This window comes from Galeopterus variegatus, unplaced genomic scaffold (genome assembly GCF_000696425.1).
Source record: "Galeopterus variegatus unplaced genomic scaffold, G_variegatus-3.0.2 Scaffold1095, whole genome shotgun sequence".
In the NCBI taxonomy this organism is placed as follows: domain Eukaryota; kingdom Metazoa; phylum Chordata; class Mammalia; order Dermoptera; family Cynocephalidae; genus Galeopterus; species Galeopterus variegatus.
The window spans coordinates 338,465-366,173 of record NW_007727206.1 but is presented as its reverse complement, the minus strand read 5'-3'; the positions used below and the strand labels follow the sequence as shown (position 1 = coordinate 366,173).

The window sequence follows — 27,709 nt, the reverse complement described above, 5'->3', positions numbered from 1 at the left end:
ATTTGGATTTTTCCAATATTTGGTAATTATAAGGGTGGTTAATGTTTTGTTTAGAATTTTTCATTTGTCTTTACATCCCGTAGTTTTTTTCTCCTTTTTTTCCTTGCCAGTTCTTTTTTTCTTTCTTTTTGTCTTTTTTACTGACCGGTAACGGGATCGCAATGCTTGGTGTCGCGCCCGTACCGGGGACGGGCAACGGGATCGCAACCCTTGGTGTTGCGCCAGCACCGTGCTCAGCCAGTGAGCGGGAACCGGTCTCCACATGGGATCCGAACCCTCGGCGGGAGCGCCGCCGCGCTCCCAAGCGGCGCACTCTCCAGTGCGCCACTGGGCCGGCCCTCACTGTGGTTTTAGTTTGCATTTTCCTGATGATTAACAACGTTGAGCAGGTTTTCATATACCTGTTGGCCAATTGTATGTCTTCTTTTGAGAAATGTCTATTAGGTCCTTTGCTCATTTTTTAATCAGGTTATTTGTTTTCTTGCTATTGAGTTATTTGAGTTCCTTAGAGATTTTGGATATTAACCTCTTATCAGATGTATGATTTGAAAATATTTTCTCCCATTCCATGGGTTGTCTCTTCACTCTGTTGATTATTCTATTTGCTGTGCAGATTAGGTGTGATCTTTCATGTGAGAAAAAAATCCAAGACATAAAGCCAAGACTTCTTAATATCTTTCCTTATCTAACATTGATAAAACAATCCAATCACCAAAAATGCTTAGAGCTTTTTAGTAATAAAATGCATATCTCCAAATAATTAGATTTGAAGGTTGGGCGGTAAGGGGCCGAGGGCCTTGGGTATGTCCCCTGACACATGCGGCCAGCCCAGCAGTGACCAGAGCCACCACAGGAAGCACCCCGGGATCTCTTGACCATGGGCAGTCGGGGGCCTTGGGCCTTGGCCACATTCACCTGACACTTGCAACCAGCCCAGCGATGACCACCAAGCCACAGCAAGAAGGGCCCTGGGTTCCTGAGCTGGGATGATGGGGGGCGAGGGCTTTTGCCTCACCTCCCTGACATCTGCACCCAGCCTAGCAATGACCAACCCACCACTGGAAGCCCCCTGGTCTCCATTGTGGGAATGAGTGGGGTGCCACAGGCTTCTTCCCTCCTTCTTCCATCCCATTTCTTTCCCCTTTCCTCTCTCCCTACCTCTCCCAGCTGCTCCGCAACAACATCCTAGAATGTAAAAAATATTATTAATAAAATTTCATTTTCTTTAAAAAAAAAAAAGTGTAGATTTACAAATATATAAACTAGATACCAATATTGTATAGGGGAAAGTATGCTGAAGATCTGGGTTTTGGTTCTACCTGTGCTGACAACTGTAGCTAGATATGTGATATGAAGCAAATTTTTTATCTTCTGTTCTAGTCCTCAAGATTTTCTCATCTGTAAAGTCACAGGTTGCACTAGATAATCTCTGTTGTCCCTTCTAACTTTAAGATTATATGGTTCATAAAATAAGATTTTTCTTATTAAAATGATTTATTGCTAGGTTTTTAAAATTAAGAACTTCTGGTGCATTGAAATGTTGACTTAACTACTTGATGGAAACACGAAGAGAAGCGGTTATCACTCCCAATTAGGATTAATTTAAAGTGAGGGTGAAGCACTTTTGACATTATTATGTAAATCAATGAGATAATACAATTTGTATTATCAAAACTCTATCAGGTACTCATCTATGACAAATAATGAGACACTTGTAAGGCAGTAGGCACAGTGTCAAGTGTCTCAACTAATTGTATAAAATAGTTTGCTGAGGTAATGTGATATTAGCATATAATTTACATATGACTGTAGAGACTGTGAAGTCTATTAAGTAATTTTCAAGTAAAAAATTTCATTACTATTACCCTGAAGGTTGTCATTTACTGATTTATCTTCTCTGGTGCTTAACTTAAGGAAACTGAGTTTGATTCTCTTCACTATGGATGCCCAGCTAAGAGAAGAACATATATAATCTAGGAATGCATTAAGGGCATCAAGGAGGGTAATGACCAACAGAGACCTCTGGGCCACAGTTGGGAAAATACTAAGAACTTTAGGATGCATGGATTGCATGCCTGGGCTAAGCAATCCAATGTCTGAAAGGGATACTATTAAGAGAGTTTATGATCCTTCAACAAAAAACAATTCAGCTTGATATCACTCTGATTTCCTTTAATTACTGATGTAAACAAGTCATTAGATAATGTCTCCTACTATTGCTCATTGTTGCTGTCATCTATCCAACCCTGGGTCATTACTCACCTTTCTAACACCCTGGTCTTTCAGTTTCTTGCCCTCCTCTCTACCAATGATCTTGTCTCCATTCTACCTAAGCTGATCACTCCCACAGTCATACCTTAGACCTTGTCATTATCAATAACTGCTTTCTCTCTATAATCTCAATTTCATGTGTCCCTCTCCTCACTATCACCACTTTCTATCTTTCTACCCAGTATGCAATCATTGACCCTGGTGAGATCTCCATATCATTGTCTACCACCTTTTCACTCACCTCTCTTGATATTCTTTCAACTAATTAACCATCTTCATCTATAGTCAATCCTTATCTTCACATCCTTGCCCTTCTCTTGCTTTGTCATACTTACTAAGCAAAACTACTATTCTGGTTAAATCCAACTCACTATTCACTCCACACCTGCCTCAATGTAGCTAAAAATGGCCAGAGAAATGCCCATCCAGTTAGACTGGTCTAACATTAAATTTGTGACTACAAACCTCAATAGGCACTTAAGTCTGCATGGCAATCCCATGATACACACTCTCACTCTCCTAGATGACAAGTTCACACTTTCTCCTTTTTAATTCAAACTTCCAATATCTCTTCCTTCATCATTCTCAGTTTATGACCTTTCACTGAGAAAACAGAAGCAACCAGAAGAGACACCTAGCACTACACCTGCTCTGTTTTGAATGTTTGTTTCCTTCCAAAATTCATACGTTGAGCCCTAATCTGCAGTAGTATTAAGAGGTGGGGACTTTAGGAGATGATTAAGTTGTTAGGGTGGAGACCTCATGAATGGGATTGGCACTCTTACGAGAATACCAAAGGAGCCTGTTTGCCCCTTCTGCCATGTGAAGTTACAGTGAGAAGACATCCATCTGTGAAGGAGGCAGGTCTTCCCCCAAATCTGACCAGGCTGGCACACTGATCGTGGATTTCATAGCCTCCATATCTGTGAGAAACAAATTTCTGTTGTTTATAAACTACTCAGTTTATGGCATTTTTGTTACAGCAGTCTAAACAGAATAAGACACCACCCTTTGGCATCTATACCCATACATACTCTGTCTTCTCACCTGTTGTCATACGTGATCTATCTACACTACTGTGCCAAGCCAGTAGATCCACATGTGCCTCATCCTGTAGGATGGCACTGCAGCAATTCTCTCCTCACTCTCCTGCATCAATGACTTTTCCCTTTCTATTGGATGTTTCCTATAATATTTAAACATACTGTTATCTCTCCCTTTCAAAAAAAATAAAAAACATCATCTGTCCCACCTCCTCTGATAGCTTCTAGTCTATTTCTCCACACGAAAACTCTGAATTTTCTAATATTTGGCGTCCCCAATCCTCTCCTTACATTTTCACTTATATCCATTCCAACTAGGCTTTCACCACCATCCCATTAAAACTGATTTTATTGTGGTGACCAATGACCTCCACTGGCTAAATTCAATTGGTATTTTTGGCAACAACTTTACTGAGATAACGATAATTCAGATACCACACAATTCACTCATTAAAAGTATAATTAAGTACAATGCAATGGTTTTAGTATATTGAGTTATGTAACTATTACATAAGTTTAGAATATTTTCATCCTTTCAAAAAGGAATCTCATACTCATTAGTATCACCTCCTAGTAACTCTCTCAGCCCTAAAGAATCACTAATCTACTTTCTGTCCCTATATACTTGCCTATTATAGAAATTTCATATAAATGAAATCATACACTGTAATATATTCTCTCTCATGACTTGTACTATGGCTCGAATGTTTGTCGCCTCCAAAACCCATGTTGAAATTCAATTGCTGTTGTAACAGTCTTAAGAGGTAGGACCTTTAAGAGGTGATTAGGCCATGAGCTCTCTGCAAAGAACAAATTCAGCCCTCTCTAACTCACTCTTGACTCTTCTACTCTTCTGCCACAGGAGGAACAGCGTTGCAATGTTCCAGACACCATCTTGGTAGTGGAGACTAGGTCCTTACCAGATACCAAATCTCCTGGTGCCTTGATCTAGAACCTCCCTCCCTCCAGAACCATGAGAAATAAATTCCTATTGTTTATACATTACCCAGTCTGTAATACTCTGTTACAACAGCACAAAATTGACTAGGACAACTGGCTTCTTTTACTGCAATGTTTTAAAGGCTCATCTACATTGGAGCATGTATTGGTATTTCATTCCTTTTTATGTTGGAATAATATTCCATTGTATGGATATACCATATTTTGTTATCCATTCATCAGTTGATGGACATTTGGGTTGTTTCCACTTCTGGGCCACTATGAAAAATGTTGCTGCGAACATTTATATACAGACTTTTATGTGGACATATTTTTAATTCTCTTGGGCATATACCCAGGAGTGGAATTGCGGGGTCAAGTGGTAATTCTGTTTAACTTTTTCAGGAAATGCCAGATTGTTTTCCAAAGAGATTGTACCATTTTACATTCTCATCAGCAATTGTATGAGGGTTCCAATTTCTTCACATCCTTGCCAACACTTATTACTTTTTTTTTTTTTTTTGGCAGCTGGCAAGTACGGGGATCTGAACCCTTAACTGTGGTATTATAACACTGTGCTCTAGCCAACTGAGTAATTAGTCAGCCCTTACCTGACTTTTTGATTCTAGCTATCCTAGAGAGTATGAAGTGGTATCTCATTGCAATTTTGCCTTCTATTTTTTGTATGGCTTGGTATATCTTTATTTGTCATTTTACTTGAATATTTCCTTCTCTGTATGTTTTGGATTTATCTTTTGTTAATAGAATATAGCTGAATTTTTAATCCAATCTGTTTTTTTTTCTTTATTTCTATATAACTGTGATAAAAACACATAATATAAAATTTACTATTTTAACCATTTCTGAGTGCTCAGCTCAGTAGGGGTAAATATATTCACACTGTTGTGTAACACATCTCTAGAATTTTATCCTCGTGCAAAACTAAAACTCTGTACCCATTAAGCAATTCCTCCCTATTTCCATCTCTCCATGGCCCCTGGTAAATCACCATTCTACTTTCTGTTTCTATGAATTTGACTACCTTAGCTACCTCACATAAGTAGAATCGTACAGTATTTATCTTTTTGTGATTGGCTTGTTTCACTTAGCTGAACGTCCTCAAGTTTCATCTACATTGCAGCATGTGACAGTATTTGCTTCCTTTTTAAGGATTAATAATATTCTTTTGTATGTGTATACATTTTGGTTATCCATTCACCAGCTGGTGGACATTTTAGCTACATCCATCTCTTGGCTATTGCAAATAATGCTGCCATAGACATGAATATGGAAATATCTCCTCAAGACCCTGTTTTCAATTCTTTAGGATACATACCCAGAAGTGGGATTGCTGGATCATATGATAAATCTATTTTTAATTTTTTGAGGAACTGCCACATTGTTTTATCAGTCTTACCATCTTACAATCCCACTAACAGTGCACAAGGGTTCCAATTTCTCCACATCCTCACCAACACTTATTTTCTGTTTTTTCTTTTTAATAATAGCCATCCTATTATAAAGTGATATCTTGTGAATTTGACTTGTATTTCTCTAATGATTAGTGATGTTCAGCATCTTTTCATATGCTTGATATATCATTCTTTGGAGAAATATCTATTCAAGTCCTTTCCTTGTCTTTTTATTAGTTGTCTTTTTGTTGTTGTTATTGAGTTGTAGGAGTTCTTTATGTATTCTGAATACTAACATCGTATCAGATAAAAGATTTGCAAATATTTTCTTCCATTCCTTAGATTGCCTTTTTACTCTGTGGATTGTGTCCTTTGATGCACAAAAGTTTTTAAGTTTGGTGTAGTTCCATCAAACTCTTGCTTTTGTTGCCTATGCTTTTGGTGTCAAATCCAAGAAATAATTGCCAAGTCCAATGTCAAGAAGCTTTTCCCCTATGTTTTCTTCTAGAATTTTTATAGTTTTGCATCCTATGTTTAGGTCTTTAATCCATATTGAGTTGATTTTTGTATATGGTGTAAGATAAGGATCAATCTTCATTTTTCTGCATGTGGATACCCAGTTTTCCCTGCAGCATTTGTTGAAGACTTTCCTTCCCCTTGAATGGGCTTAGCATCCTTGTTGAAGTTAATTTGACCAAATATGCAAGGGCTTTTTTCTGGGTTCTCAATTTTGTTCCATTAGTTTGTGAGTGGGTCTTTATGCCACACTGTTTTTACTTTATGCCACACTGTTTTAGTTACTGTAGCTATGTAATATGTTTTGAAATCATGAAGTGTGAGACTTCCAACTTTGCTCTTTTTCAAGACTGTTTTGGCTGTTTGGGGTTCCTTGAGATTTAGTCCCTGTGTGACTTAAGTAAACCTGTTGTGCCTATTTCCTCCTTTTCAAAATGGGAGTACTAGTACTAACTTCATAGGAGTTTTATAAAAATTAAATAAAATAACAAGTGTAATGTGCTAAGAACACTATCTGGCAGAAAGTCAGTTCTCTATAGTTATTACCTGTAGGGAAAAAGAGTAGATTGTGTCCAGATAAAATATATTTGGCCAAGCAGTTACATTTTTTCCCAAAGTAGAAATAGCTTTACTGATTTATTCTTAATAAAAACACATTTCTTATAATGAATTTCAAAACATAAACATAGAAATAATAATGATGATGGCCAAAATTCATTAAGCCTTTATTATGCTAGCCATTGTGTGCTAAGTGCTATATTTTCATTATCTCATTTAATAACTCTATAAAATAGTTTCTATCCACAATGTCTTACAGTGAGTAAGTGGAAGAGACAGGATTAAAACCCAAATCCTGTCTAACCCCAAAGCCCTTCTGTTAACTATACTGTCCTTCAAGGATAAAAAAGTAAAAAGGAAAAGAAAAAATAACCCATAATCCAAACACCCAGAGATAATTACTGTTAGACTATTGCTATGTACCCCTACAGACCACCTTCTATAATATATATCATATTTTATACTTTATTATATGGTATACATTATATTTTGTTTTGTAATCTCTTTATCTCCCCACTATCCATGTGAGGTATTCCATTGTTTGGAAACAACATAATTTATTCAACCAATCCATACTGACAAATGTTTGGTTATCTTCAGATTTTCGGTATAACACACAGAGTTATGATGACCACTCCTATACACACATTTTTGGTAACTTGTGTCATTATTTCTTTATGATAAATTCCAAGAATTGGTACGATGATATCTTTTGATACCCTTTCCTAGAATTGTTTTAACAATTTACACTCCCACAATTAACACAGTTGACTATTTTTTCCACACCATCTCTAATGCAGGGTATTATCACTTTAAATATCTGATAGTTGAAAAATTCTCTCTTTTATTTTGGTTTATATTTCTGTGTTGTAGTGAGGTTTATTGGACACTTCTGTAACTTCTTTTGAGAACATTCCGTTGATAGTTTTTGCCCATTTTGTAGTAGGGCACTCAACTTTTTTTTAGCCATTTAAAAATTATCTTAGTTTACCAAAATAGATAGTAATACACATACATTTGTGTTAAATTTTTAAAATTCCAAAACAATGTCACACTTAGAGAAAAGTTCCAAATATAGAACAAAAAAACCTTTTTTTGGGGGGAGTAAGTTGTTGGCATGATGACCTACCACTTCTTAATAATTTAGCGTGTGATTCCTACAAACAAGGATATTCTCCTACACAACAATAATATAACCAGATGACCTAGCAGCTTGATACAATTAGGAAATTGATACTACTATCTAATCCTCAGATCCCATTCAAATTTCTTCAGTTGTCCCAATAGCACTGAATATAGCAAAATAACTAAGTTAAAAATCATGTATTTCTTATCATGTCTTCTCTGCAGTCTCCTACAATCTGGAAGTTCCTTAGACTGATCTTGACTTTGATGATCTTGACGCTTTTGAGAATTACAGACCAGATATTTTGTAGAATGTTCCCAATTTGGGTTTGTCTGGTGTTTCCTCATGATTAGATTTAAATTACTCATTCTTGGTAGAAATATCACAGAAGTATTGCTGAGTTCTCATTGCATACGATCACATGATACATGATTTTAATCTGCCCCATTACCAGCGATGTTAACTTGACTAAGGCGATGTCTGCCAGGCTTCTCCACTGTAAAGTTATTCTTTTCCCCTTAGTAGTTAATAAATATTTTGTGGGGAGTTATTTTGAGGCTACATAAATATCTTGTTCCTCAACAAACTTTCAATTTATTCCTTTATTTATTTATATCAGTATGTACATATGGCTTCCTATTTTATTAGATGGGTTATCATCCAAAACTATCATTGCTTATTTTGATGTTCAAATTGTCCCCAATTTGGCTAGTGGAAACTCCTTTGAGCTGGTTTCTGTGTCCTTTTGACATGCCCTCATCATTCTTTAAGCATGTCTAAACATAAAAAAATGTTTTAGGTTTATCTCTTTTTTCCCTTTGAATCAACCATTTCTCCACAGTCCTGGTTTCTTCAAATGAAGACTGGTATTTAGTATTTAGATCTGGACATTAGATATACTCACTGTCATTTCCCTACTCCAAGAGTTTAAGGCAATTCCTTATATTTTCCTCTATTACTTTTATAATTTCATTTACTGTATTTGAATCTTTAACTCTTTGGAAATATAGTTTGATGTGAGATATTAGTCCCAAATGATTAGGCCCATTAATTTGAAAACCATCCCATTATAAAACTTATGCTTGTTCATCAAACGTTCAAATACACAAAACATACAAGAATAAAAAAAATTCCAAAATCTCTCACCCAGAGGTGAACATTGTTAACAGGTTGCTGAGCATCCTATCAGACATCTCTCTGTACCAGCACTTTTTTATGTTATTGAGAAAGACTACTGCAGGATGTTAAGAAGTATGCTGATAAAAGTTTTTCGTTTTGAAAAGGGAGTATTTTTCCAATAAATAAATGTAAAAAGTGTTATTATTACTATGTTTTTTTTTTAATTTTGGAATTTCACTCACGGCCTTTCAAATACAAACGTATACTGTGAATCTCTTAGATCATCTAAGAAGGGGATTTAATTTCAGTCTTTCATGAGCTTATTTGACTGCATATTGGTAAGTTTTTTGAACCTAAATTAACACCACCTGAATTAGTGTTAGAAAAAAATTTGGGGGCCGAGCCCGTGGCGCACTCGGGAGAGAGTGCGGCGCTGGGAGTGCAGCAGCGCTCCCGCCGCGGTTCGGATCCTATATAGAGATGGCCGGTGCGATGCACTTCCAGTGAGCGCGGTGCAGCCGGTCACAAAAAGGAAAAAAAAAAAAAAGAAAAAAATTTGGGATAATAAGCTATATAAAGTTTTACGTAAATAGAATTGTGCTATTTATCTTATTTCTATAATTTGCTTTTTCACTCCATTGTATCTTGGATGCTAAACCTAGTAACCACCCCATATCTCCTATGCAGAAAAAGCTGCTGAAGAGCCTCCCCTCTATAGCCATTGCTGCAGTCTTTGCAGTTACCTTAGACCTTAACAAAAGCTACAGTGCCCACCACCTTCCAAAGGATCATTGGATTTCCCTTGGAAGGCAGTGGGTTCCTGAGCCTCATTCATAAAGCTGCAGCCAAAATCTTTTCTTCAATATTTGGGAGGTGTGGCTGGTGTCCTCTTTGTTCTTCAATGCAACGTTCAAATCACTCTATCTCCTCCACTTTCTAGCAAGACAAAACAAACAAATCCGTGCTTCTTTTATATCTAGCCAACCATAGCCATTCCCCTTTTAAGTTGCAATCTTTATCAAACTCCTGGACGTTTTCCTCTCTGTTAATTGAAGACTTTGCACCTGGTATATAATCTGGTGTCTGACGAGGGCTCACCTTTCGGGTTGCAGATAGCAGCCCTCTTGCTGTGTGGTCACATGGCCTTTCCTTAGTGCATGCTCAGGAAAGAGTGAGAGCTCCAGTGTCTCTCCCTCTTTATAAGGATATCAATCCCATCAGACCTGAGCCCCACCCTGGTGACCTCATTTAAACCTAATTACCTCCCAAAGGCCTCATCTCCAAATACAATCACATTGGGGGTTAGGGCTTCAACATAAGAATTTGGGGGGGACATAATCATTCAGTTAGTAGAAGTAGGGTAAACAGTATGTTAGTTGATTTGTTAATCAATAAGAAAGCTAAGACACTGTACCCCCCTGAAAAATGATAACATCTTTCTAGTGAGGAAATTGAACTGTGCTTAGACATACCTGTTAGTAAAACTTAATTCAAAACAATGCCAAATTAAAAAAATCTTAGACTACAGAATTATTTTCAAAATCAGCTTTCTTATCATTATTTTGTGACTCAATTATCTGATTTATGACAGTGAAATATGAATACAAAACTGGCTTGATAATATTATTGTGATACATCTAAGGTTTTTATACCCAGGTTTTAATTTGAAAATTTAAAGTGTATTTATATGAACATTTCCCTTAGGCAAACCTACTAATAATTATAAATTAGTTACTGCAAATTTTAAATGATCTCTACTTTTTCTTATTGTAAAAAAACCAAACATTACATGTTTCAACAGTGTCTTCAGAATTATGAAATTATATATTATATCCTCACATATGACAGTGGGACACGGCTATATCCTCTAGTCTTAATTATAGGAAAAATATAGACAACTGTAAGGCCTAGCTTTATTGTTTTATAAATGAGCCAGTAAAGTTCATTTTAGTGAAATGAGCACACACTTTTCATAAATTAAAATAAATTTCACATGGTAAAGTACCTATCTTCAAAATTAATTTAATTACATGTTTAAAGTTTAATTATATTTAATTAAGCATTTATGTTTAATATGAAATAAATGAATTATCAGTTAACTACTATGAAATGAAATACTGCCTTGATAATTAAAGTCTATAAATTTTCCCATTCTGTGCAAAACTGTTAGTTCTCCAAAAACATTCAGAAAATATACATTTAAAACACTATAGGATTATATCCTCACAGCTGATCTGGTGTAATTTTTCTGGCACCTGGGTTGATCGGTTGAACATTTACTGCCTCAGTAAATGGAGGCAGTATGGTATAGGAAAAAAGAGCAGAGGTTTTAGAAACTTGGGTTTGAGTGTTAGCACAGTTACTCAGTCTGCAACAATGGAAGGTTACTTAGCAACTCTGACCTCAAGTTTCCTATACAATGGGAATAATATTACTTCTCTTGGAAGGCTGGGGGGAATTAAATGAGATATCCCATGGTCAAATGCCTGGAACAGTGCCTGACCTAGAGTAGGTATTGGCAAATGTTAATTCCCACCTTCCTTCAGTTGTTGAATGAATAAATAAAAATCTTGTACTTTCTGGTGTAAAAGAAGTTTTGCCATCAAAATATATTTTTTGATGACAGAAGTAACACTGTATTATTTTTTGTTTAATAAGTTGTACTTAATGTACATTTTAGTTATTTCCCTAAACATTCCAAGCATTCCAAGAATGGAGGCAGTATAGCATTATTGTTAAAACAGATTTTTGAGTCAGAGAGAACTGACTTTAAATCTGGGTTCCACCATTTACTGTTTGAGAAATTATGGAAAAGTTATTTTAATCTATTTCCCAAGCCTGCATGTATATATATGTTTGGTTCAATGTGTGGCATAACTGGGAACTTGTATAATCAATGTAATCTTTCGACCTGAACAAAAAATTAATGATGTTAGTAGTGCAGCTGGTATTCCCCACCCCCCTCTGATTTCCACGATTGGTTTTCACTGAATTTACGAGCTTTTCCCAAGGTTAACAGTAGGAGGAACTCAGTAGCAAAACCCTGATTTTTAAAAAAATTCCTTTATCAGTGCTCTTTTCTCCATTAACACAGGAAGATAAAGGTGAAAGACACCAAAATTTTCTGAAGTAGTGAAGCAAAAAGAAAAGGAGATAAATCTGAAAGATTAAATCTGGTTCTAAACATAACAACTGAGCCTTACATAAATCACTCTGGTGAATTTCAGTATCTTCTTCTGGAAAATGGGAATACATACTTTTATACCGTTAATATAAGGATTAAACAAGATAAATGCAAAGTTTGTAGTACAATGACTGGCACTTAGTAGTCATTCATTAATGGTAGCTATTAATACTAAGACAACATCAAAACACCATTTCTGCTAAGTTTCTTGCCATAGACTGGTGAACCCCATAAAAAAGTGAACTTTTTTTGAAACAGATTTAATAAGAAAAGTAGAATAGTCTTCACTAAGTTCTCAGGTGTTATTTGAAGAAAAGAGACCACAGATTTTTAAGTCATTTTAGTTCACAATTTCCTGCTTACTAAATCTCATTTAATAACTCATTTTGAAAATGATAGTTTTACAATGCTAAGGAAAATAGAGGCGACAACCTATTCCATGGCTTACTGCAATAAGAATGGAAATTGATTGTTCTTTAAATACTTTATAAGTTATTCAATACAAAGTCCTGTAATATTCAGAGTTCTGCCTTAATAAAGTTATTAGCAGTATAAGCATGCTGGGTTGTTTTAATACTTAAAACTCTTCACTGTAAAATCAAACTCTAAATCCTCTTGTTACCTAAAATTATACAGATTGTTTTATTTATTCCATAAGTAGAAGTATTGGAAAACATTAACTTGTTTACTTTCTGACAGAGTGCTTATCAAAAAACATTGAGCAAGCTGCATTACTTTATATCATTTTCATTGCTATTATTATCAATAAGTATTTATCAGTTATCTATTTGCATTTGGGGCTGAAAGACTCTGATTTAGAACATTTTCTTGAAAATAAAACAAGCAGGTATTGTGAATTTGGTATCCAGACTTTTCAAGTTGCAAATAAGAGTAAGAGGTCAAACAGCTACAGGACCAAAAGAAAAAGAAAACCACACATAATGAAATATTATGAAACATATGTACAATTAAGGTTACATATTATGTAGAAAACTAACATTTATTACTGGGATATATATCCTTAGATATGCATTCTTTCAAAAGATGTGGTAAAAATGCATTCGATTAATCTTTGAAATCAGAATTTGCTATTACATGGGACATTAACTTACCAGGGTTCTACTTTAAGAGGTGAAGATATTTTTTCTGGAAGAAAAAACCCATGCCATTTTGAAGCCTCAATTAGTTCTTGTGGTATCCTTTTTGATGCATCATAATAGTGACCAAATCTTGAAGATGATGTTGGTTTAACCTGCTATAAAAACCATATTGGTTTTTAAAAAATATTTTTTAAACTACAATTTATTTGTCCTATATCCAGCAAAACAATAATATACTTATGCATTTTAATGCTAATAAAGAAGAGACAATATACACATACTTTTTCAATTTCAAAGAAGCATACAACACTCTTTATTATTTTGAACTATCTATAGTTAGAAATCAACCTTTTCATCTCTCATGTTTCTTTACTTATAGTCGTTCTGTAAGTTTGATAAGGATTTACACACCTGTTTTTTTTTTACTATACTGTTTACCTTCTTAAATTCAAAAACTTAATATATACAATTCCTAATTAATATGCAAGATTCCACGTTTTAGTGACAAATTAAATACACAGTATCTAATAACTAAACAAAAACTTAAGCCAAATTAATTCATTGAGGGGCCCAAAAGAAACAAGCTATTTAAATACATGAAACAGAGTATCATTTTAAAACTAAATTCTCACAAGACAATGCATATGCATATTCTATATTTCTTACAAACCTAAAATTAAGCTTATAGCATAAAATGTACTGCAATACTCCATACAGAAACAAGGCACATGACTAAGTGGAAGAATGCATAAAAGTTACATTAGATCAATCGAAACCTGGCATGATCATTAGTTCATTGATAATTCCTCTTTTGTGTTCTCTACTAACAATTTCTCCAACAAATTATCTTTCTCATAAGAAACTCTAATAACTATTGACACTGAATTTATTTACACAGTATAGTAATGTCTACTAATATATTATTATTAGAGTGTTTTGAATGAACTCCCGGCTGATTTCTTTCATTCAACATATTAGAAATATATATACAGCTCTAACCAAAGCTGAACTATTAACAAATTCCACCTGGCAATAATTTCTAATAAAAGCTTTGAATTAATCTTATATAATTTCCATGGTCCTGAAAGCTACAAAATAGAGAAGTATCAGAACATTCAACAAAACTTGATAATCTCTGCAGAAATTGAAGAACTACATATAGTAGATCCTTATCTTACTAAGTAACAACTTTTTAATTTTAGATGAGAAACACATATTTGCTTGGCAATAGATATTTGTATTTAAAAAACTTCATGAATTCATATTCTTAAATTCCTACAAACATCAAATTATGTAGTAACATGGAATAAAACATTTTAAAGTCTAATAGAAATGCTTTTCTCAGATTCAGAGTCCACAGGTTTGACATTTAGTTTCTAAATAAAATGACTGCTCATCCCTCCATAAGGTACTATTTATTTTCATTAATGAAAGAGATCTATTAATTGGCTTCAATCTAATCTTTCAATGCAATACGTACAGAATTATTGTGCTCAAAACATAATTTGTCCATTTGCCATGAGAGTATTAACAAATAAATTATATATGTTCCTTAAAAATAGGGTGTGAAGTTTTAAAATGTAAAGTTATTAGTCCAAAGCAATTTAAACAAGGTCTGTTCTTTGGCCTATAATCTATTCTTTATCCGGATTATAGATCAGAATGTTTTTACTGCAATCTCTGCTAGAGCTCATCTTTTTATTGTGTAAGTCCAAGCCCCCTTAATGTTTTAGAAAGGCCTTGACTAACTGAACTTTGATCTGATGTCTTCATTGAGAAAAACACCAGGTTGCCCATTTTAGATGCAAATCCCCCTAAGGCCCAATAGAATTTAGTAAAGACAGCAAAAAAGAAGAAACCAGAAGTTTCCAGGATCCTCTTTGAGAATCCTGGGGCACACTGGTGTCCTTAATCCATGCAGCATGGATTAAGGTAGGTGATAACCTTTCCTGATTCAAAAGAATAAGCAGAGTGCCTACAAACTGGGTGGAGACTAGGATTTGGCTATAATAAAACACCATGCAATAAAAGCTTGGTCTATGTCAGAAGCCTCTGAAAAGGCCTCAATGTACCACATTCCCAGGCCTAGTAGGGAAGCTTGCAAAAGCCTACCTGAATCAAATAAGCATGAATAATCTATTTTAGCAGACTGGCCCTGGGGAGAGAGAAAGAAAGAGAGACTTTTCACTTCTTTTAAGTTTGAGTTAATAAATTTATTAGTGGACTGAAGGTTCCTGAAGTCCTATGCACTTGGAGAAATATGCTAAATTGCCAAGAAGCAAAGTATGCTTTTTAAATTGCCATCTGTATTAATGTTTCTAATTGCAATATTAATGTCATAGAAATCTCAGATTTGGGATGAATCAAGGCAGAAAATTGATCTCATGCTGTGACAGTTTATATACAGAACACAAATAATTCATAAAAGTATAAAAATAAAATTGGAAGCTTTTCCAATTACAATTAAGTTATTAATTAATTTAGAAGTTAAATTTAGATATGGTAGCTAAAATATTCACATGGTAGACATGAAAATTTCATTACTTATGAATAACTTTAATCTCTCAATAAAAAGATAAAATAAAAGTAAATATATTCTTAGAGGAAAAAACAATTTTGCAAGTTTTTTCTACCTAAGACACATAGCATTAAAATATAACCAGATTTTTGAAACACTGAAATCTTTTCAGGCCTAGACCTGTAAAATAAAGACTTAAATATTTCCTCTAAAAAGATAACTAAATGATGTAAATATAATAATAACAATAACAATAACAATAATAATAATAATAATAATAATAATAATAATAATAATAATTGATAATTATCCACAAAAAACTGTCATCAATTCCATAAAAAAAATCAGGCTATCATCAATAATTAGTTTATTTAGTTTGGGAAGAACGTGTTGTTTTAGTTTTACATTATGAAAACTTCTATTTCACGTTCATATACTACCTTTTAACTTTGTCATCTGCGGAAGAAAGTAAAATGGAATGGTTCAGTAAAAACTTACTATGCTAAAAGAAAATGAACTCTGACGGAGATACAGGAGGAAACAGAGCAACAAAACAATACCATATTCCACCTCCAGTGTGTTAAAAAGAAGCAAAACTTTCAGAGAAAAGCTGCACCACAAATAAATAGTCATATTATATAAGACATTTTTTTTTTTTTACCATTTCTTGTTCCTCAGTACAGCATAACAGAAAGCAAGGACCCACATAGTTACTAAACCACTTTGAGCCTCATTTTGATCACTAGAAACCAGAGTTAATAATTATTTTACTAGGCTGTTGTGAGAATCTAATGCAATACTGGCAATGAATTGTAAATTGTGTATATTACATAAATTGTGAATCGTGTAAATTGTAAAGCACTACATAATGTTGTTAATTATATTATTGTGTAATGACTTCCTAGAGAATTCGAATATTCATCACTGTCCTTCATAATTACATTGGCCTACTGAAAAAATGATATTTGTTGGTCATCTGAACCACTAAGATAAAAGGCTAAAGTGTAATGAGAATTTAAAATTATAAAGACCTAATACACTGTCATGAATTGCTGGAGACACTGTAGGCCATGGTAGAGCTCTACAATACTAAAGAAATTAAATCTCAGAATATACTGTAGGCTAGCAATTCATGGGGTGAGGAGGAACTAGGGATGGATGATTAGACAGGGCATGTCCACCTTGGAGGGAGAATCAAAATCACATGGTGAAGGAAGGGGAGCTTTTTAAAACTATATACTTTTTCAACTGGATGAAGCACTGTTTTATACTTTACTGAGCTATTGTTATTGATTTACGTCTGTATATTCTTATCCTTTTTTGCATTCCCTAAATGGGAACATTACTACACTCTTAAGACTTGGTGACTAAAAGGCCTCTCTGATAATCAACGCACCAGTTTTGGACCACGTGTTTAATTTTAAGCCATAATTATATTAAGTGCATTTTGTCTCATGTAAAATATAGAAAACCCAAGGTTTCTTGTTTTTTTTTTTTTTAAACTAAGAATGGTAAAGTAAGGCTTAGATTTATAAAGTAGATGATGATGAGTGATCACCAAAACCTATCAGTTTTGGCAAATCATCATATATAAAATTACTACGACAGGTGAATATACATGCTTGTGATGTTTCAAAGAAAAGCAAAGAAGCCAGAGATAATTCTATTTTCTCAACTTGACAGACCTCACTTGTAAATACAAGTAAACTTAAGTTTGACCATTGACTATAAACTTAAAATATTATTTTATTTATATTAATTAATGCAACTTAACTCAGTTTAACATTTAATTTAGATTGTATACTTCATTCATTCATGCATCTAACAAATAACTATTGAGCAACCACTATATGCCAGTAAAACAAAATAGTCAAAGCCCTTTTCTTCCATTGAGCTCACATTTTAATAGAAGGAGCAGATAATAGATAAATTATCTGCTAGCGTTAATGATGTTAAGTGCCTTGAAGAAAAATAAAGCAATGAAAGGAGATGACAGAGAGAGAGCAGTTTTATTTTATATGGAGTGACAAAGGAAGTCACTCCTGAAAAAGTAATATTTTAGCAGACATCTGAAGAAAATGGAAGAATAAGTAATCTGGAGAAGATCGTTGTAAGAAGAGCACAACTTTCAAAACACTCACACCTTAAACCTAGAAAACTGACCACTGGATTTTTTAATATACAACCTTGGGGACGTTTACCCCCATAGATAATCAAGCTGACAGCAGGTACATCATACTCTAAAAGGAGGAATGGAATAAGCATTACTCACACATGAAAGAGGGCAGAAATAGTATCTATAATTATAATTTATAAAGAAACAATGAACTTCTAAAGAAACAAATAATTTTCTCTCGTACTAGAAACAAATTTCATAACAAGCAGTAAGAGAGAAGGCTTAAAATTTCAGTTTCAGTTGCATTTTCACTACAATTTCACTTGAAGATTGTTAATGATCAATGAAAAGAACAAAATTTAGCTGAGATAAGGGTAAAAAAAAAAGAAAATGGAAGAAACAAGTTATACGTAATCTAAAACTGAATTAGTATATTATCTTTAGCAAAAAGCTAAATTTAACTTAGAGTGTATGTTCATTACTGACTTTTTGGAACACAGCAAAAGAATAATTAGAACATAGTCTCTCTTCACAAGTCACAATTAAGCCCAGTTACTTAAATGAATCCGCCAGAGTAAAGACAAGAAGGTCTTTGCTGTTAGGGTTTCTCAAGTGCTAGTCCTACATCTCTTACCTGCTTTAATCTCTATCACTTAACTCACATTTTCCTAAACAGACTAACTACATTTATTCTGGTCTCCTGTATTAGGTTCTCAATTACATACAAACTACAACTTTTGATTATATAGAATTTCCTTTTCTTTTTTAATAGAAATGTGTAATATTCTACTCTTGAGGTATACCATAACTTATTTAACTAATTGCTATGGATATTTAGATTATTTTTAGTCTTTTGCTATTAAAAATATGCTGCATGAATAGCTTATACATATTTCATTCTACATCTGAATAAAAATATTCATGACGTAAATTTCCAAAAGGATCAAAAGATAAATGTTTTTGTAATTTTGAATTTGGTGCTAACCAAATTACCCTCCACAGAAGTTGTACCTAATTTACATTTATACCAGCAAAGAATGAGAGTACTAGTGTTCTTGAACTCTTGCTAATACTATCTAACTAAACATTTTAGATCACTGTCAATCTGATAAGAGAAAAATGGCAGGTCAGTGCAGGTTTAACTTGCATTTCTCCTATTAAAACTAAAATGGGCATCTGTTTTTGTATGCTTAAGAGCCACTCAAATTTCCTTCTTATATTTTTGCCCATTTAAAAAAATTGTGTTGTAAACTTTTCCTTATTCATTTTGGAAGTTAATTGCATATAAGGAAAATTAGTCCTTATTCTATGATTTACAAATGTCCTCTCTACAGTTTGTAGTTTTTCAGTCATTTAAATCTCACCTTAAAAATTGTGTTATTCAAATAGTTTCCACATCTAAATTAGGACAATTCACCATTGCTTAATATGCACCCATTACAACATGTTTTATACCTGCTACACAGCTGGAGCTTAATCAATATTTGCTGACTGAATGAATAAATACATTTATCATTCACTAAACATTTATTAATTATTTGGGCATTAATATAGGTGCTGAAGATATGAGTATATGAGACAATAAAAAAAGTTCTCTGCCCTCACAGAGAATTCTCAGTCTGGTAGAGGAGAAAGTAATACTAACAATTAACTATAAAACAATGTGAAAGGAATACTTTAAAACATATTAAGTACTACAGAAAAAGATAAGAAAGTAGATAATTATGTATGGAAAGCTCAGATAGTAACATGTGCACTTGGAGAATGATGACTTGGTGAATAAGAAAGTAAAAAGCATTACCAGCAGAAATACAAGCAATTCACGGAGCAATTCTCATAGGATGAATAAATATAGTGTTTTATATACACAGGGGGTAGATGCCAAAAAGTTAGGCTCGGATGAGGTTGTATAGATTTTGTATACAATATTAAGTTTGTATTTCATATTACAGGCTTCTAATAGTAAACAAATTTTATTCACATACTTTTATTAACTAACTGGTAGTGACCTCACAGAACATTCTGCCAAAAAGAATTCTAAGGCTGTGTCTGAGCTTGGCAAGAGAGTACTAGGATTGATAGTCTGCCATACATTAAGGAGGGGGTGGTGAAAATAGGAAATCAAAGGAGGCATTTGAAGTCAAATAACAAAGATATTTCTATCCTTAGGAAAGGTAACACTGATGTCAACATGGAAGACTAGAGAAGAGTGGGCTATGGGAACTATGTCTTATTCAGATTAGAATTTTCCTGTCTTTTCTACTATTATGATAATGTCTGGTAGACATTAAAGTGTTCTGAAAAGTGAATGAAGTAAACAATCAAATGAGGGTGCTAATAAATAAACAGAGCCTTCATCAGGAGCAGAATATATGAGCTATAGTGGACAAATTTACTGACATCTGTTTGGACTTCCCAGATATTTTCCCTTCATATTGTCTCTTAGTCTATTCTGGATAGTTGAGGTTAACAGATAGCTTAGTTTGAAAATGTAATGGTTGAAAATGTACTCGTACAGTAATAAAAATAGTAATTCCAAAGAACCACCACTTACAACAAACAGTTATAGATAAACGTACTGGATAGAAATGGCTTAATTTCTCTGGCTTGCAATCCTAGAATAAAGGATTCTACATGGAAATTATGGAAGAAATGAAATAATCTATTTTGGTAAAAAAAAAATTGCCATAATTTTATTTGTAAAAAATGTCATCTTGATCAAATATTCTACAAACAAAACATCTAGTTATTTAAATAAACAAATATACATTGTACTACATTTAAAGAATAACAGGTATACCACAAGAGAGTCTATTTAAAAAAAATGCATTTGCAAATTTTAGAAATACTTTGTATGTTGACTTGCCTCCATCTTGGGTAACAACTGGTAACGCCAAGCTATTTTCATCTTAATATTAGATTCCAGTGTTTTACAATTGCCTTCATCTTTATCAAATTCTTTTTTACTATTTTCTTCAATTAATGGCGCAGGAAGTTCCTAAGAAAACAGAATAACACATTATTCAACCCCTGTGGTAAAACATGAACAATTTTTAAAAATATTAGCAGCACTAGAACTTTCCAATGTACTGAAAATTGATGCTTTAAAATTAACTTAAAAATAAAGTCATGACAATATTGACATTTCTAAAACAGGGAAAAGTAGTCATGGATGACCTCTTTGACAAGGTCAAAACTGATGCAGATGAGATGATTCTATATACAGTTCTACATACAATTAATTGAAATTCCGTACAATATACTACTATAGATACTCTACATGTAGATATGGTACCATCTATATATTATCAATAATCTTTCAGAAATATATCTATGCTATTCCCCAGATCATGATACAGTAAAAAGAGCACTAATGTTTTTTTCTAATTTTTAGCTTTATTAAAATTTACATTTCATTTATTGTTGCAGTCATAAAACTGCATTCCATACGAGCACTAATGTTAAGAGACTGAGGTATGTGAAGGAACCAAGAATCTGAAATTTAGTCTTACTTTGTTTATCACATGTATATGTAAAACCTATGGTACAGTACGCAAGAGGTACATAAAAGAGGACTAGATAATCTTTACAGTGTATATTTTTATATAGCTCTCTCTTCTCTGAATTCCCATTTCACATTCATCTGTGATAAATATTTTGGTATTTGTTCCCATGCAGATTAATATTCATCAACATTTCACATACATATAATCTCATTTTCCCACTGAGCCTGTAAATTTCTTGAGGGTTAGGGATTATATGTAACATATAATTTTTGCACTTTTTATAAAACCAGCACCATACCATAACAAGTACGAAAGAGATACTCAATGGATACTTATTGAGCTGAACCATAGAAACTTCCTGGATGAATCTCAGTGGGTCTATTTTGTGCTGTTCTCAAGGACATTAATACCACAGCTTTCTCTGAGCTTCTTATGTTTTATGCACTAATTTTCGTCTATCCCTATTAAGTTGCAATTCTTTCTCAGCCCAAGTGATAACTACATGTTTTCCATTTCATATATTACTTTACTGCAAAATTTTCAACTTGTAGTTCATAATCTTGAAAAACATAAAGAGTTTTCCAGCATACATATTCTAGAATGTTTTTAAAAAGGAAAAATAATTAAAAAAATAACTTCAAGCAATGTAGGAAAGTACAAAGAATTAGCAACCAAGGAAATGTACATTAAAACCACTTATCATCTCCCACCCATTAGACAGGCAAACAAACAAAACGTCTAAAAATACCAACGTTGTCAAGAGAGCAGAGAAACTCTCACTCACTGCCAGTAGAAAGTTAACAGTTTACCAGTTTTACTACTGTAAAAAAACTTTAGAGAACAATTTGGAAGTTGTGAAAATCTCACAGACATGCACAAAGAGACACACGATCATTGAGCATTTTAGTAATAAAATGATAGAAATAACTTAATTATATATCAATAGGAAATAGATTAATAAACTTATATAAACATAAAATAGAATAATATATTATTATAAAGAATAAGTGAGATTGATATGAAGTAGCATGGATAGATCTAGAACATAATGTTGAATGAAAAAATCATGTTGAGTGACATAAACAGCATGATAGAGTTTGTGTAAATTTTTAAAAACCCACAAAGCATATATAGAAACATATATGTTAATAAAAGTACATATAAATTTATGCAATTAGGTTGGACCCTGACTTCTTGTTTTGTTTGCTACAACTGATTTTTTGGAGTATTTAAAATAAATTTTTGCTTGGTAATGTAGGAAAGAGTGTATGATCCAAATTTGGTACTCTGACATCAACCTAAAATCCCTATATTCAGTAATTCTTAGAGAGACTTTAGGAAAATTTATAACATGGAGAGTAAGGAAATAAATACTCATTACCTTGCCATAAGGAATCTAATTGGATATTCTGTTTTGAGCATTTTAACCATATAAAAACTGTCTTCTGGACTGGCCCATTAGCTCAATTGGTTAGAGCGCAGTGTTATAACACCAAGGTCAAGGGTTCAGATCCCTATACCCACCAGCTGCCAAAAAATAACAAAAACAAAAAACTTTCTTGTTACTCAGATTGGTTGATGGGCATCATTCTATTTCTGAATTAAATCTGTAAATTAAAAATTATTTTAAAATAAATTATCTTAAATTTCTTGTTCCCAACTATTTTTCTGTCTTTATGTATTCATATAGGTAATATAATCCCATGAATATTTTGTATTGCTTGTAGGGGACAGGATAAAACTTGTAGAATGTTAAAAGAAAAAAAAAAAAAAAAAGAAAAAGGAAAAAGCTTGGAGATTTTTATATTCTCAACCCTTTCCTCTGCTCCACAGCCTATCCGCAGGGTAGAGAGCCACTAATTTTATTTCTGAAATGAAGAAATAAACAAACATTTTAATAAAATACTATAAGAACTTAAATTTAGTAAACTGCTATTTTCATATGTAATTGTATAAAACTTGTTTTTCTTCCATTGTCTTTTTCTGCATCTAACAAAAGGCCCTACATACCAATTAAAATATTTTATGATCTGAATTAGTTTTGTTAATCTCAGTTATAAAAACATATAGCTGTTTATGAAACCACTAGTCTAAAATTATGCTGTTCAATATGGTAGCCTCTAGCTACATGTGACTATTTAAATTTTTATTAATTAAAATTAAATACAATGCAAAATTCAATATCTCAATTGCACTAGCCACATTTCAAGTGCTCAAGAGCCACATATGGCTAACAGCTACTCTATTCAACAGAAAAGGTACAGAACATACGCCAACATCACTGAAAGTTGTAATGTCAGTTCTTATCTAGTAAATGGGAAGCATATTCATTTATTTACCTAATATTTAAAATTGTTTACTGTGTGAGGTTTTACAACTGTCAACAACACATTTTACACTTATGTCAACCAGAATTTTGAAGACGTATCACAACTTAATTGTTTAAAATTAAAATTAAGAGATAATTATTTTATTTTTCAATACCTAAAAAAATTGATGCTTTCCTGTCTCTCCCACCCTGCATCTTACACACAATTAATCCTGTAACAGATCATGAACTGTCTTCTTTGCTCAGGCACTGTTTTCTGTGTATCTTACCCTGCAGCTCTATTATTTTTCCCCACCTTTTCAACAATTTAATACATACCTTATATATTATGTATTTTTATTAGCTGATTCTAATCCTTTATGGAACAAGGCAAACCAGAAATACTTTTTAAAAGTAATTTCCTACTGGTTATCTATAAGACTGATAGATATTTCAAAACCCAACACACATTTTATGTAACCTACAAAGAAGATGTTTAACTATTTTTTCCTATATCTTTTTAACTTATAAAAATAGTACCTCACCTTCCTAGAAAAAATTAACATTTATTGGATAGCTATTGAATTTACAAGTGGTAAATGTTCAACACAGAAAATTATAAGATATAGAAATATGAAAAAAGAAAACAATCACTCATTTAACCTACCACCCAGGAATAATCACTCTGAACCTATTTGAATATTTCCTTCCAGGTTTTTATATATAAATATACATATATTTTTACAAAACACATATTGCCTATTATGTATATTATGTTATTCTATATTTTTAACTTATGATATTGTGAGCATTTCCACATTTAATCATTTTTCAAAAGTAAGATTTTCAGTGGCTACATATTACATCACCTAATCAAAATTCAATTTATTATTTCTCTTTTGAATCTTTAGATTGTTTGCAATCTAAAAATGCTATAACACACAGTTGTTTATAACAAACATCCTTTGCATCTCAAATTACTATTTTTCTTTCTTTTTTTTAAATCCCCCTTCTCTTTATTTCTTTACTGAACATAGTTAAGTTGATTGAATATATCTGTGGGAGTTGAATATCGATAACTGTGTGTAATATGTGATCCTCAAATAAGGATAATTAGTATATTCAACATTGTACAATGTAATTGTTTTTCGTGCCTCTTTGCCAATTCCTTCTTTATTCCCTCTTCCATCTCCATAACCTCAGTTCTGTTGTCTCAGTTCTGTTGTCTCTTTTTGAAAGTTCAACATGTTATTGTGATTGTTGTAACTTTCCATTTGTCTTTTTTTTTTTTTTCTTAGCTACTATTTAGGACTGAGGACATCCGGTATTTCTCTTTCTGTGCCTGATTTATTTCACTTAATATAATTTTCCCTAAGTTCATCCATGTTGCTGTGAATGGCAGTATTTCATTCTTTTTTATGGCAGAGTACTACTCCATTGTAAATATACCACATTTTCCTTATCTAGTCATCTGACAATGGACAATTAGGCTGGTTCCAATTCTTGGCTATTGTAAATAGAGTTGCAATAAACATGGGAGTGCAAGTATTCCTTCAACATGATGATTTCCACTCCTTTGGGTGTATACCCAGCAGTGGAATTGCTGGATCCTATGGAAGTTCCATCTATAGTTGCTTGAGGAAACTCCATACTATTTTCCATAATGGCTGCACCAATTAACACTCTCACCAACACTGTAAGAGGGTTCCCCCTTCTTTGCAACCTCACCAGCACTTGTTAGTCTCTTGGTAATAGCCAGTCTAACTGGGGTGGGATGATATCTCAATGTGCATTTACCTGATGCTAAATGATGTTGAACATTTTTTCTCGTGTCTGTTGGCCATTTGTAAATCTTCTTTGAGAAATGACTATTCAACTCCTTTGCCCATTTTTTAACTAGGTTATTTGTTTTTTTTACTGTTGAGTTCCTTGTATATTCTGGATATTAATTCCTTGTTGGAGGCATAGTTTGCAAATATTTTCTCCCACTCCGTAGGTTGTCTTTTTGTTCTGGTAATTGTTTCTTTTGCTGTGCAGAATCTTTTTAGTTTGATATAATCCCATTTGTTTATTTTTCCTTATGTTGCCTGTGTTTTTGGAGTTATATTAATTAAGTCTTTTCCCAGTCCTCTTTCCTGAAATGTTTCCCTTATGTTTTCTTTTAGGAGTTTTATAGTTTTAAGTCTTATATTTGTGTTTAATCCATTTTGAGTCGATTTTGATACATCGCAAGAGGCACAAGTCTAGTTTCATTCATCCATACATGTACACTTTTCCCAGCACCATTTATTGAAGAGGCAGTCTTTTTCCCAATGTATGTTCTTCTTGCCTTTGTTGAAGATCAATTGGCTGTGTGTGCATTGATTTCTGGGTTCTCTATTCTGTTCCATTGTTCTCTGTTTCTGTTTTTATGCCAGTACCATGCTGTTTTGGTTACTATAGCTTTGTAGTATAATTTGAAGTCAGGTAGTGTTATGCCTCTGGCTTTATCTTTTTGCTCAGGATAGCTTTGGCTATTTGGGTTTTTTATTGTTCCATATGAATGTTAGGATTGTTTTTTCTATTTCTGTTAAGAATGTCATTGGTATTTTGATGGGGGTTCCATCAAATCTGTAGATCGCTTTGGGTAGTATGGACATTTCACAATTCTTCTAATCCAAAAGCACGGAATGTCTTTCCATCCTTTTTTGTCCTCTTTAATTTTTTTCAAGAGTGATTTGTAGTTCTTATTGTAGAGATCTTTTACCTCCTTGGTTAACTTTATTCCCAGGTATTTTATTTACTTTGGTGTCTATTGTAAATGGGCTTGCTTAATTGATTTCTTTTTCTGCTAGTTTGTTGCTGGAGTATAGAAATGCTACCAATTTTTGTATGTTGATTTTGTATCCTGGAACTTTGCTGAAATTGTTTATCGATGAAATTTTCTGTAGAGTCTTTAGACCTTTTTATATGTAGGATCATGTCATCTGTAAACAGGGACAATTTGACTTTGTCTTTTCCAATCTGGTTGCCTTTATTTCTTTCTCTTGCCCAATTGCTCTGGCTAGTACTTCCAATACAATGCTAAATAGGATTGGTGAGAGTGACCATCCTTGTCTTGTTCCTGTTCTTAAGGGAACAACTTTTATCTCTTCCCCATTCAGGATGATACTGGCAGTGGATTTGTCATCTATGGTTTTTATCATGTTGAGATGCTTTCCTTCTATACCTAATTTGCTGAGTCTTTATCATGAAGTGATGTTGAATTCTAGCTAATGCATTTTTTGTGTCTACTGAGATAATCACCTGGTTTTTGCCCTTGACTTTGTTGATGTGGTGTATCATCTTAATTGACTTGTGTATGCTGAACCATCCTTGCATCCCTGGGATGAATCCCAGTTTATCATGGTGTATAATCTTTTTGAAGTGTTGCTGTATTATGTTTGCTAATATTTTGTTGAGGATTTTTGCATCTATGTTCATTAGAGATACTGGCCTGTAGTTCCTTTTATTGTTGTACCTTTGGTGGTTGTATCAGAGTGATGCTGGCCTCACAGTATGAGTTTGGAAGAATGGTTGCTGTTTCCATTGTTTGGAATAGTTTGAAGAGAATTGGTATTAATTCCTCTTTAATGCTTTGGTAGAATTCAGCAGTAAAGCCATCAGTCCTGGGCTTTTCCTTATTGTAGAATTCAGCAGTAAAACCATCAGTCCTGGGCTTTTCTTTATGGGGAGACTGCTAATTACTGTTTCAATTTTGTTGCTTGTTATTGGTCTGTTCAGATTTAATATGTCTTCTTGGTTCAGTCTTGGTAGTCTGTAGGTGTCCAGAAATTAATCCATTTCCTCCAAGTTTTCAAATTTGTTGGCATATGGTTGTTTATAAAAGTCTGTAATGATTCTTTGTATTTCTGTGGTATCAGCTGTAATGTCTCCTTTTTCATTTCTGACTTTTGTTATATGGGTCTTCTCTCTTCTTTTTTTTTTTTTTTTTTTTTTTTTTTTTTTTTTTTT

General features: G+C 33.3%; 1 protein-coding gene across 1 annotated transcript in view; it reads right to left on the bottom strand.

Annotated features, from left to right (window-relative positions):
* Window positions 1–27,709, bottom strand: part of ELP4 (elongator acetyltransferase complex subunit 4) — a gene marked incomplete at its 3' end in the record, with an annotated part of 116,599 nt that overhangs the window by 30,266 nt on the left and 58,624 nt on the right. The window contains exons 4-5 of the mRNA XM_008574745.1: window positions 20,769–20,900; window positions 13,281–13,423 (exon numbers count right to left, since the gene is read on the bottom strand). Of these exons, the coding sequence (XP_008572967.1) occupies window positions 13,281–13,423; window positions 20,769–20,900 (275 nt within the window). The remainder of the gene's footprint in view (window positions 1–13,280; window positions 13,424–20,768; window positions 20,901–27,709) is intronic.